This window comes from Neolamprologus brichardi, chromosome 20 (genome assembly GCF_056152115.1).
Source record: "Neolamprologus brichardi isolate AB-2024 chromosome 20, ASM5615211v1, whole genome shotgun sequence".
In the NCBI taxonomy this organism is placed as follows: Eukaryota; Metazoa; Chordata; class Actinopteri; order Cichliformes; family Cichlidae; genus Neolamprologus; species Neolamprologus brichardi.
Window position 1 is genome coordinate 19,810,655 of NC_142123.1, and position 13,121 is coordinate 19,823,775.

Below are 13,121 nucleotides of genomic sequence, written 5' to 3' on the forward strand. Positions count from 1 at the left end.
CCAGTGAGTTTATATATACCACTGCCACAGTAATGCCAGAAGCACTTGAGTATAAGATAAAGCTAGAAATGCAGGCAGATGACGCCCCCTGTGGAGAAAAGACCGCTGTCAGGCTGTTAGCAGCTGAGTGTTCAGCTGTGGTGAACACTTTGGGCTATCTTGGAGAAAGTTCAGCAGGATTACGACAGGAAACGACCGTGGATGGAATATTTCCTCCCACGTCACTCTGCCATGGTGGTAGATGTGAGGGGTTTAGGGGAGTGTTCCACATCTGCTTTTCATTCTATGCAGCCAGGCAGGAGACCTGTCTCTGCTCATCCTCTCCTAAACTAGTGGTAGTTGTGCAGTGTCAAATTCATTTACAGTTCTTAGAGTTTGTTTTGTTTTGAGTTTGTTTGTTCTGTCTCTGTGGTGAGTCTGGGTCTGGGTCCCAGGGTTTAGATCCCGTCGTACTGTTTCTCCTTCCCTGTGTCAGCACGCTGTGTATTAGGGTGCATTAGTCCCGGAGACTCTGGGCAACTGGTCCTGTTAAAGCTTCTGTACACTGTGTAGCAAGTCCTCCACCTTTATGTCATTCTTAGGACCTCAGTGCAAATATTAAAGGTCCTGAATGGGAACATAATCAACATAATCAAGGCAGGGATTACACTTTCTCCTACATATTTGGTATTTTAAGATGAAAACTGGTCTTATTTGTATAGGCAGCAGTGAAACTGTACACGACAGCAGCATGAAGCGAACAGCAGCTCTTTCACTGTGATGATAGTTGTTGTATGTCACTATAGTGTATACCTGCATACAGTTTATTTCTTCATTGACTAAGGCAGAGTGCATCAGTAATAATAACCCTGAGAGCCATAGTGCTGAGCCAGCACTCTGCCTGCACTCAGCTTATCCACTTTCTGGTCCGTACATTAAGACCATCTCACTCCAAGCTGGATTACAAACCAGGAAAACAAGCACACAGCTCTGTCTGTGAAACTGTGTGCACTGATTGGAGGGCGTTTACATTTCCATGATCATGGGCATATTGTCCTGACACAGGAACACCAAATATCATCCTCTGAACCACAGGGCTGGCCTCATTCATCATCATGTTCGCTGAGGCAACATCAAATGGAAAACTAGCCCACACAGAGACACCCACTTGTTTCCAGGTCTGAGCTGAGATGAGGGAACCAGCCACAACGAGGACACCGTGAATTATGCACCAGTGTTCAAACAGCTTAGCTGTGAGGTGACTGGGTTACCTGTCATCATTTAAATGCAGGATGTTTATGACACAAACATACCAGTGTAACACACTAAATCATGATATTTCTAAATAATTACCACAAAGTAACAGTTTCCCCAACTAAACCTTTTATTTTCACAGTAATAGACAGTCCAGGTCAGAGCCTGTATTCACCCTTCTGACACATCGCTCAGCAGCATCTTGCACTAACACCACTAGCTCTTCAGTAGTTAGCAGTCCTTACTGTGTCTGCAGCAGCTAGGTGCTGTCATTCAGGTGTGTACGTCACACCCTGTAACGCTCAGGGTTAAACACACCTGAACACAGCCTGACCCGTCTGGACGCTCTTTGGACACATGAGGCCAACAATACAGCAGCACAAACACCAGTGTCAGTATTTCGTGACTATATGTTGCAAGTCCAGACTGGCACAGGGCAGATGTTCATACGCACGGCTACAGCAATGGTTAACATTATATATCTCCAGTGGCTCGAATGACCCTGAGCGAGGCAGAGTGCAGGCGTTACCCAGTGTTCTCCTCAGCTGCCAGTGAGCATTAGTAAGACCTGAGGACACTCACCCTGTTAAAGCGTTTGGCCTGGAAGAGATGTCCGTTCACTCGGTAGAGCTTCCTCCATCTTCTGGCCCCCCGTCGGTAGATCGATTCTAGGAGAGAGAGGAAACGGTTGTAGAGCTGTAGCATGATGAGGGACTAATTGAGAGAGGGATGGAGGGGGTGCTAAGATAAAAGAAAAAAGTGATACAATCAGGTAAAAAGTGAGGTAAAGGTCCAGGTTTCATGCACAACATCAGAGTTTGAGTGAGGGGGGAAGATCAGCGTCGGGATTCTCTACAGCAGTAGAAGCTCACACTGCTCTGCCTTATCCACTCCCTCCTTCACCACTCTTCAAACTCCTCCCTTCATGTTTCTCCCTCAGCACCTCCATCACTGCTTGTTTTACCTGATGAATAGACTCATCAGTACCTTATAATTCCTTTTATTCAGACGACACTGTAACGGTGGAGCTATTTATAACAGGACCGTGCAGTCTGCTAAAAATAAACTGCTGCTTCATTTAGATGTGTGAGAGCTGCTGCTGTTGGAAACAATATTTAACATTATTACAAAGGCTTTTCTGGGCTCATCAATAGTGTGACCGTCTGAAACAATCCTATCAGACACACTGTTATTAATATTATCAGGCTCATTGAATGGAATGAAGAAGCACTATAAAGACTTCTGTTTGTGTTTATTCTCTGCAGGATTATTTCATCACATTGCTGTCATGTGTGCTTCCATCCTCACACAATGCTGCTTTGTCAGATGTTGCCTCACCTGCTGCACACAAAGGTGTTGATGGCTTAATACAGAGAAACTCTTCTGGTATCCAAACTGGAGAACAACAACAAGTCCTCACATTTGTAATCAAACCGACCTGCTAACATTTTCAACATAATGCATGAAGCTGAGTCGTGTGGGCAGTTTTCTTATAACATCAACAATACTAAATCCTCTAAACTATGAAGGAATAAAAAAGAAACGGTCTCCTACAACCCAAATCCTGATCCTGATACACTCACTCAAACCAACACTATTGAAAACACCTCTGTATGAAAGAGGACTCCAACCCCCAAACATGAAACTGTATTATTGGCCACCACAGACTGCTACTATACCAGCCACCGCAGTGAGAGGGGTTATATGCATATGGGAACTATGGGTGAGAAGCACCGAGTAGCTCACTGCAATAATAATAGAAGACAGCTACAGCACAGTGGGAACAACAGTATGGAGCCAGCCCTGGGAGAACAGAGCAGAAGTGAACTGGTTAATGCACAGTCACCAATGACAGACGGACCTGCTGAGCTGAGGATGAAGATTGTGGTGAGACTCAGGTAAGACCCCAACAAAGAGCACAAAGTCCTCGTGCAGATACTTGCATATGCTGCCTCACAGATCACTCCTAGTACCAAGTGTCCATGAGTGTGGCTCTAGAAGCTGCCAAACACAGGCTCACAGCTCCGGCCAAGAGAATAAATCACCTGTTCTCCAAAGACCCATCCAGGCTGCACCATCATCCAACAAGGGAATAATAGCAGAGAGTCACCCAGAGCCAAAACTGTAAAAAAGTCACCATCCAGTCCTCACACTGACTTCCAAACTGGTGACATCATCGGGGTTTAAGCCTTTAGTCAGAAGACGACACCGTTTCCACGGGCTGCTACACCACTCAACACGCTGTAGTTATTTTTACTATGGCTGAATTCACCATGAGTGTCATTAACTTGAATCAAAATGTACGCTGACAGTTAGCATTACACCAGTCAATATTACCTGTGACCAGTTCATTAAAACAAAAGCAGAAATAAGCATGATGACATCTTACACCCACAAAGCTGATCTGTCCCTGTCAGGTCAGATACCTTCTCACTGAAAAGAACAATACTAGTTTTCATTTCATTAAACTCAATCTTCATAAGACTTCATAGAGATGTTATTAAAGAGCATAGTGCTGAGCAGCAGCACGTTACACAGCCTCAGGCACAGCCTGTGTGTGCCGCCTCCTGCAGTTTACTCCAACAAGCCAACACAACCACCTCACCACAGTATGAGCCACAGCCATGTGGCATCACCATCTCCCCTCTCACTAATTATTCATTAGCTGCTCTCCCAGTGTACCCCCCCCCCCCTCCCCATCTGTACTAGCTTTCAGTCTAGTTAGTTTCTCCAGTGATGGGCGTGGCCTAATAACGTCCTCCACTCACACATCTTTTGCCTCTGTTGCCATGGTAACCCCAGCCCATGCTCATGTTGTCATGAGAATGTCAGAACCTGTCAGTAAAGATGCACCCTGACGATAAATCTTCTGAAAGCAGACCTCACTGTGGTGCTGAATCTGATTTCTACTCTGCGTCGTGTACACGTCTGTGCATTCTCATGTTCAGCATCACTGTGTGTGTAATATATAAAACAGTATTTGTGTGTTCATCAGGCTCAGGTCCTCTACCACAGGCCAGGCAGTGTGAGGGATCTGTGCAGCTGCTCCAGTTGTTCCTTCAGTCCCTGTTACTCCTCAGATTTTCGGTGTAGATGTTAGCGAGGTGGATCAGTGAGTCCTCCACAGGAGGCAGCTGATGGCCACGCCACTCCTGAATCGATATCCTTATCCACTCTTAGTGCTGAGCTGACGTAGGGGGGCTGACACCTCTGCAGAGCAGCAGCTGGGACAGTGCATCACCTCCATATACTGCATGCTTGTGCTGTTGCCTGGGAGCTGGCCTCCATGGTGCGTGCATGCTGTGCACATAGATAAAATGGGCACGCTGTGGTCACCATGGATGGTCGAGGTTAGCCACACAGAATTCTAATGTTTACTTTGAATTTCTGCAGGTCGTCCATGTTTACAGGCTTAAAGCTATGTGACTGGCTGATTAACGAGCAGCTGGTGTAGCTAACTTGCTTGCACGTCACTTTAAAGCGTGCAGTGTGGTGCGAGCCTCGACCAAGCCAAAAACAAAGCGCTCGTTTCTATTTGCAAATGAGAACCATAGAAACAAGGACTGAAATGCACCAAAGCACGACCAGCTTACTGGGCATTAAAGGCAAAACTGAAGTCACAGAGACCTCGTGTCACTAAAGTAGCCCTGCTGTAGAGTGACTCTGCTATGTTCAATGCACAAACAACAAGAAGCTGTGGCTGCTTTGGGTCTGTGTGAAGCCAGGCTGTGGAGATCTGAAGCACAAACAGGCCTCGCTCTTTACAGTTTTGTCTGTGAACTCCCTTAAATCTTCTTAAGCCCTCCAAAGAAAAAGAGAACCACTGCAGTGTGTTTCCATAGTTACCCACTATTTTCTTCTTACTGGTGGGTGAGGGAGATGGGGATGAGACACCACATGCTAATGTGGGGAGATGTGTGAGGAAACCTATGTGTGATTTAACACACAGCACATGCCCACACTAAATGCTAAATACAGTATGATTAAATCATTAAGTGCAAAGTGGTAAATTGCAGCAATTAGCTCAGTGTGTTGATAAAACCATGAGACAGAAGGAGCTTCAGCACACGAGTTTCCTCCTTTGTGCCATACAGACTTGTCTGGGGGAACCTTCATAATCAGAGCATTAATAATAAATCAGTAGAAAGACTCTGATGGTTACAGCCTGCTGCAAACACTGCTTTGGTGTCTGTGCACCACAGCTGCACTGTGGAATGTTTTATCCACTCAGATCCTGTGTGGACCTGTGTCACTGACACGTGTGTCACGCATGTCCCCTCTGACATGGCCAGGATCATTAGGACACACTCTCAGTTTCAGTGTTTTCATTCTCAGTGCACTGTATTTGATTCCTGTGTTAACAGAGTGGCTCTACCACTCAAACTAATACATCACAATCGATCAATATTCAATGGCTGTGAATATGTAAACGGCTTCTTTAAAGGCACTGGCCCCAAAAGAGATGCTTCAAAGAATACACCTGCGTGTAAGCATGTAAAGGCCACCTGTGGAACCAGGTCCTGGTGTGGATTCAGGAGACAGATTAGACTGAAAGCTGTGTGATAAAGCTTATAGTTGGGCTGGATCAGGTGATCCTGAACCATCCCCTACTTATGGTGCAATATGCTTGGGCTGCTGAGGGACTTCCCATGATACACTGAGCATTTCCTCTTTGCTCCTCTGTGTTTATAAATCGGTTAAAGTGTGGCCGTCTCTCCTACAGTTTGTCCCGTCTCTACCCCGACCCTCTCTCCTGAACCTGCTTCTGCCGCAGGTTTCTTCCTCTTAAACGGTAGTTTTTCCTTCCCATTGTCAACAACTGCTTGCTAATGATTTGCTTCCTAATACTGCAGGGTCTTTACCTTACAATATAAAGTGGCTTGAGGCAAGAACTGAGTTGAATTTATAATGACTGCCTGATTCGACTCCTGGCCTCAGACACAGCAGGAGCACATCTCAGTCAGCCAGTGAAAAGATCATGTGCTTGGTAAAGTAAGAGTATTGTTGAAGGAACCAGTAGATGCATAGTGCTGGAGAACAACGGTAATGTTAACCTGAGAGTTAGCATGATGCCCCTGTCAGCATCGTGATATTGTGCAGTTTTAACTCAAACATTGGTGTTAACCACAAGATATGGTAAATAGACCAATGGGATTCCCCGGTCTCATCCATGTTCCTTTAGTTCCTTTAGGTGTTAAAATTCAGATGAGCAGCTGTGAAACACAAACAGTCGACTGTGGTTAGAGCTCCATGCCTCCCTTTAAAGAACCATCACAGGACCTCTCACAGCCCAAATGTGCTGTAAACTCTGCTACACTTCACTTGCACTAACTGGCAAAGCTTCAAAGAGCTGACCTAGTACAGCATACCCCTGAGGAGAACAAGTGTTGCATTGTCCCACATTTCTCCCAAGGTGATAGTAAGAATGGCCCAAAGTGAATGAGCAAAGCAGAGCAGGCGAATCAAACGATACCATACCTCCAGATGCAAAGGCCAAAGCACACAATCCCGCCATCTTGTCCACTGGAGGGATGAAGACGAGCAGACAGCCTATCGGAGATATACTGTGACTTACGCAGCGAGCTGTGGAGCAGGAGAGCAGGGTGGTACTACCAAATCTCTCCAGAACAGGACATTTACAAGGGTTTGACTCACTTCCAGACATTGTTCCTCTCACTAACAGGAAAGTAGCAGCATATACGTTACCAACAACACCCGCCCCTCCCCTCAGACTCACGCAGAAAAAAGGAAACAGCGAGCTTTAAGAGTCAAACTGTTTGTTTTCACTGACTCTTAAAGGAATTAACAGCAGCGTTCATCAGCGACACAGCGAGCACGTTCTCAGGAAATACAGACCGACTGGGCCAAGTTACTCTCTGCTGCCAGTTTTTAAGGCTGTTACATAAAGCGAGGCTATTATTGGCTCCCAAAGAAGCTGAAGCAGATCAATAAAACAGCCCCGAGGTGTTTTTGACACCGTTAGACCGTCTGTGATAACACAACAGACTTACTGTGCTGGAAGAGACGGAGACAAAACTACACAACAAAGTCCCATAAAATCTTTATTATTAGTATTATTATTATTATTATGGGATTATTATGGACAACTTTATACAAACTTTCTATGGAATCAAATGAACTGTGACAATATGAACTATTTATTTATTTATGAGCAGTTTTTATTCAGGAGCCATCTTTGAATCTTATCCTGAGATAATCACAGATGCAGGGTGTGTCCTCAGGTTTGTTTGCTGCACCCTCTGCTGTTAAAGCAAACACTCGCCAACATGCTGCCTTAGAAATCTGTGAAAAGTTCTTGTTTCATAAAATAATATGTGAGCATGGTGTGATTGGGAACTTCAGCCTATGAAACAAATTTAAGCATGTATGAACTTATAAATGCTCATCATAGTCAACAACACAGATTGTTTCCAGCGGTACCTTCAAAGTGTCTGTTTTAAAGTCAGATGCTCAGTCTGTCGTGCTCAGTGATGCATCTCAGCTGTAACATCTGAATAAATGACTTTCAGCAGGAATACAGCGTGTAGAGCGTGTACGGGAACTTAACTAAAGCCATCAAGTCACAAAGCTGAAATACAGACACAGCCTTACTCCTGGTCCCAACTGAGGATAGGGAGACACTGTGGGTTTGACACTGGTTGTACTGGGAACGAGGCTGTCAGAGAGACTCCCATACTCGCAGCAAAACAGCGTTCAGTTAAAAATACTTCCTGTTATTCTCTCTAACTGATATAATGAGATGGATCTCGTTCTTGTGTCTTTGCGCAACCAAACCAAAGGAAGTGTTCAACAATTCCACTAATTCCAGGATTAAAACGCAGAAACATCCAAACAAGCCATTTCTTTTAATGACATCATCATCGCTGGCACCTTCGCTCAGCCCTCGTGTGACCTTTCTCTGCACACGCCTCAGATGACCCGACGTGCTCCACGCTCACCTTACCTTTGACTCGAATGTAGAACAGCAGCAGGAGCAGCATCCCTCCAGCTGAATGTTCCGGCTCCTTCATACTGGGAATTTCATGGTGCTCTCCTGCTGCTGCTCCCCTCACGCTGCCTTTCTCCTCCTACTCCTGCTCTCAGCGAACAGCTCCGTGTTCTCCTTCTCTGTTTTTCCTCCACAGTCCCCTGTGGCTGCTCCTCTTCAGCCTCCTGTCACCTCAAATGAAGCTCCGTGCCATACAAACACCATTTTTCCTATTCCTTCTTGCCGTTGAGCATCAAATGTTTCTCACTGAGAAAGGATCACATCACATGACTGAGGCTTTTCATCGTCTGCACCCACGCTGCAGTTACAGCTGGCTGCCCACAAGATGGCAGAGCAAGCTCTGACTCCAGCAGCACCACCCTGCTCTGCAGGCAACACGTTTTACCCTAAATATAAAGCTCACCTCTATTTTTAGTGACTGTGCCTATTGCAGCACATCCTGCATGACACTTCCAGCCCTGATTCTGGACACGGCCTGAAGAGCGTATGTGACAATGTTATTTTACTCCATCATAAAAAAGGACTGTGAGATCAAAACTGTGCTGGACAAAGATAATTATTCAGTTATTGAAAGCACAACGATCATTATATGAAGGTCAGCCAACAGTAATGTTTGTTTCTTTGGACATACGTTGGGTCAGTTCAGCTCTAACGCTTCGTGTTGTTGGTTTGCATCACTGTGTGGACCTTTGCAGTGACGCACAAACAACTTTTAACTATTATTCTACTGAGACACAGAAGCAGCAGCGCTGCTCACTGAGACCATGTGACCCTTTTCTGTTTAATGCCACACGTTCAAATTCAAGGCTTCTGGTGAAGGTTGAGGCAAAAAAATGAATTACAATAAATAATCTACTTGGTGGCAACATGAAATATAAATACATGAACAACTTCTCAGAGACGAGAGTAAAAACATTACCAATAGCTAATACTGTCCTGCTGCTATATGTGTGTGAATGCCCTGAGCGCTGAGGCCAGCCTATCAGCTCAGCCCTGTTCGTTTTCTGCTCTGGGCCAGTGCAAAAACATTTTTATCAAACAAAATGAGACAAAAACAAAGACGCTGAGAACGATCACTTCCACCTGTAGCATGAAGACAACATACGTGTGTATGCTGATACTCCAACAGGAAAATAGTGTTCAGAAAGCAACTGTGTGATGTATCAGGATGTGAGCAATAAACAAAAAACATCTGTGATTTGGCTTCAACACCGTTTATCAGGTAACAGCCTCTCTGTGACTGAACTAAGTCTCTGTTTGAGTCTCTGTGTTTCACATGTGACCACGATCAAGTCCACCATAAGAACACGCTTGCCTGCCCGTGTTGCAACACCAGGGGAGGCTGAGCAAACATTTTTTGCATTCCTTCACAGTGACGGAGAAAGGTTATACACAGTGTTAGAAAAGCAGCACTGCAGAAGCGGTCAGTGCAATGCTTCCACTCTGAACGAAGACGAGCTGCACGGCTGTAAAGAGGCGCTCTGCTGGGATGGGACAGGCTAACATCACCCAGCTTTTGTTCACATGACTTAATACTATTCACTGTCACACAGCTTTATTTATTTCACACTGATGAGAAACAGGGTTGTAAAGTAACTTTTAATTTTGGACACCCTGTCAAAGCTAATGAAGTTCTTGATTTGAAGGCTGGACTAAAGTCATGGTAAAATCAAAAAGTACACCCTCTTTAAATCCTCAGGTTTTACATATAATGAAACAAAATCATCTAGCAGATAGCTATAAGCTCAAATGGACTACTGCTATAATATGATAACGCCATGCTGCACTAAGTCAAAATGCAGAAGAAGAAAGCACAGCTGTGTTCCACAGCTTTAGGAGCAGCAAGCTGCTGCTAATCAAATGACTTAACTAATCATCAACGAGCATTACAGCCACCATACGACGGTCCAGAGCATTTACACTGATAAGGAGGAAGGACGACAACAAAGGAGTAACTCTTGCTGCCGCCAATGAGGCTGTCGAAGTTTAAAAGGTGATTTCCAGTTAATCTGAATCAATCATTCTACAGTGAGAGGGCTTACTCAGAAGTGGAACAAATTTAAGACAGTGGTCAATATTTCCAGCAAATTTTACCTCAATGTCAGACTATGGGATGCTCAAAGTCACATCTCACACTCTACAGGCCTTAGTTAGGATGTGTTACGGCCCAGCTCTGCTAGGCCACCGTAACAGGATGTTAAATATTACAGTTTGTGGCTTCTTTGTAAGGGTTGCCAGGGGAACGCCTCTGTTCAGTACAGAGAACACAGCAGCACAGGTTAGTGTTGGAAAGTAGCCTCTGAACAAACCAGGAGATTTCTGGAACAATGTCCTTTTGGACAGACGAGACCAAAGTGGAGACGTTTGGCTATCACGCACAGTGACTCCTTTGGCAAACCCAAGAACAGCACCAACACATCATACAAGCTATCAAGCACAGCGCTGATGATTTGGGCTTGAATGCAACCACAGGACCTGATCATGAACTCGTCTGTACAACAAAGCATTGTAGAGTCAGATGTGAGGCAATGCAACAGGACACTGATCCAAGCACACCAACAAGTCTACATGAAGCAACGTTGTAGAGTAGAGGGGGCTAAAACGGATGAAGTCATTAAAAACCATAGGACACTGAATGACTGTTTTACTGTTTGAATGACTGGTGATTTTGAATTTTACAAAGACCTAGTCTGTTTGGACACATATTCATACAAACCTCCATTTGTCTTATACGTAGTCTATACAGTGGTTGATCTTATTAGATTGCTTATTATTAGGCTGCTGAAACCTCGTAATGTTAAGAGCTGGAACACACGCTGCACATACACAACAATATACCAGACTACACAAATCTTTGGTCAAATGCTCCTTTGTGTGTGCTTCTTCTGGACCAGATCAGGTGGTGGATGCTGACTTCAGAACTTCTACAACAACAGAGCAAAGCAAAGTGACCTGATCAGGCATGTGGTGCAATGAACAGAGAAATTAAACATAAATGTGAGTAAAACAGTGATGCAGTGAAGAAAGAGACACTGCAGGGTAGATAATGGGGAAACCCAGAGTGAAGCTTTGGAAACCAGCTTGCTTAGCAGAGCAGCTTAGCCTAGCTCTCTTTGGCCAACGCTAGCTTCAGCAACACTATTGTTGTACAGCTTGTTTGTGCCAGCTGAAGGGGTTGCTCAGTGGGCGCACAGAGACCAGCCTTTTGTGGATTAGCCCTTTGAACAGATGTGCTCCAGGCTAACACTATTTACTGCAGAAGTTCAATAGTGGGACATGCCAACCACTTTAAATGCAGGAGATTCATCAGATCAGATGTTTTCTTCAATTAGATATTTGCAGAATTAAAAATTAGACACATTTTCATTAAATGGTAAATGGCCTGCATTTGTATAGCGCTTCTACTAGTCCCTAAAGACCCCAAAGCGACCAGTCATCCACCCATTCACACACTGGTGATGGCAAGCTACATTGTAGCCACAGCCACCCTGGGGCGCACTGACAGAGGCGAGGCTGCCAGACACTGGTGGCACCGGGCCCTCTGACCACCACCAGTAGGCAAACGGGTGAAGTGTCTTGCCCAAGGACACAACGACCGAGACTGTCCAAGCCGGGGCTCGAACCGGCAACCTTCCGATTACAAGGCAAACTCCCAAATCTTGAGCCACGATCACCCCAGCAATTACAGCAAAGTTTTGTTTGGAAGTCAGGGTTATGAGAACAAAATATTGACTTTCAGTTACTCACAATTATGATCAGTTGTGACACCGTCAGTATCAACAGTGTCTGTGGTGTTCCAGCTGCAAACCACCTCACCATCACCTGAAGCAGCTGAGCTTCACAACACTTTGTCTCAAGGCGGCAGTAAAGCTGCCTGGCTAGCACACACAGTAATGTTAGCTGCTCAGCTATTAGCAATTACCCAATAGCTATTAGCTAGCTCGGAAAGACACAAGCTAGTGTACTCCCATTGCTGGTCCCAAGCCCAGATAACTGGGAGGGTTGCACCAGGAAGCACATCCAGCGTCAAAGCTTTGTCAGATGGAAAAAGCAGATCCATCTGATCCATCAGACAGGGATGCAGCCAAAGTTATCATTACCCAATATTAGCGATCTGTTAAGCTGTCATTAAGGTAGCATTGAGTGACCATCTGTTAACAGTAATGTGGGTCATCAGTCCTGGCAGTTTGTAACAGTGTATTAGATGGGGTAACAGGATGAGAGTTTTTTGTGTCTAAATCTGTTGTGTTTCTGACTAAAGCTGAAAAACCAACAACTGAACAAAGAGTCAGCTGTATGTGATGAGCAGGAGCACAGTACCACCTCACACCTAACAACATGTTTCTGGATCTACACAACACAATTATAAAGTAACTGTCAAACAATATTTATAATACGATGTGAAAATGTGAAAGAGTAAGAGCAACGGGGTGTGTATTTCATCACATGTCTGTCTGAACGCTCTGTGAATGTAAGGCTATAATTCCTTCACTGTCATCTTCCTCAGTGCCATGGGCCGACACAGAGCAGCTACTCCCACAGACGCACAGCATTAACACTGTGTACCATTCTGCATACTGTGGCTCCTCTCAAATAGAAAACCTCACATCAGAAGTACTGGAATAACTCTCAAACTCACACCTGCGAGCTGGAGAGGAAACAGTGCGTCACTAACTCACAACAACTTCCTTCACAGCACAGCTTTAGTCTGATTACTCCGACTGTGACAACTGGCCTCTGTCAGCGGTATCATACACCACCATCTTTAACAGGTGTGTTTCATCATGTTTGACAATCAATGTTGTAACACTGGATTATTTATTCATTTTTACAGTGAGCAGAATAATAAATGAAGCTTGTTTTTAAATATCAGGCACAG

General features: G+C 44.9%; 1 protein-coding gene across 4 annotated transcripts in view; it reads right to left on the reverse strand.

The window, feature by feature from the left end:
- prkcz (protein kinase C, zeta) overlaps positions 1 to 13,121 on the reverse strand; it is a 102,647-nt gene that overhangs the window by 48,832 nt on the left and 40,694 nt on the right. For 2 of the 4 annotated variants that reach the window (XR_015717055.1, XM_087834474.1), the window contains exons 5-6: positions 6,712 to 6,816; positions 1,816 to 1,901 (exon numbers count right to left, since the gene is read on the reverse strand). Coding sequence is in view for 3 of the 4 variants with exons in the window: in XM_087834474.1 (XP_087690600.1) it covers positions 1,816 to 1,901; positions 6,712 to 6,816 (191 nt within the window). In the remaining variant the exon portion in view is untranslated. Of the gene's footprint in view, positions 1 to 1,815; positions 1,902 to 6,711; positions 6,817 to 8,197; positions 8,521 to 13,121 lie in introns of those variants that run through there. The other 2 variants (XM_087834476.1, XM_087834475.1) reach the window with 2 other exon arrangements.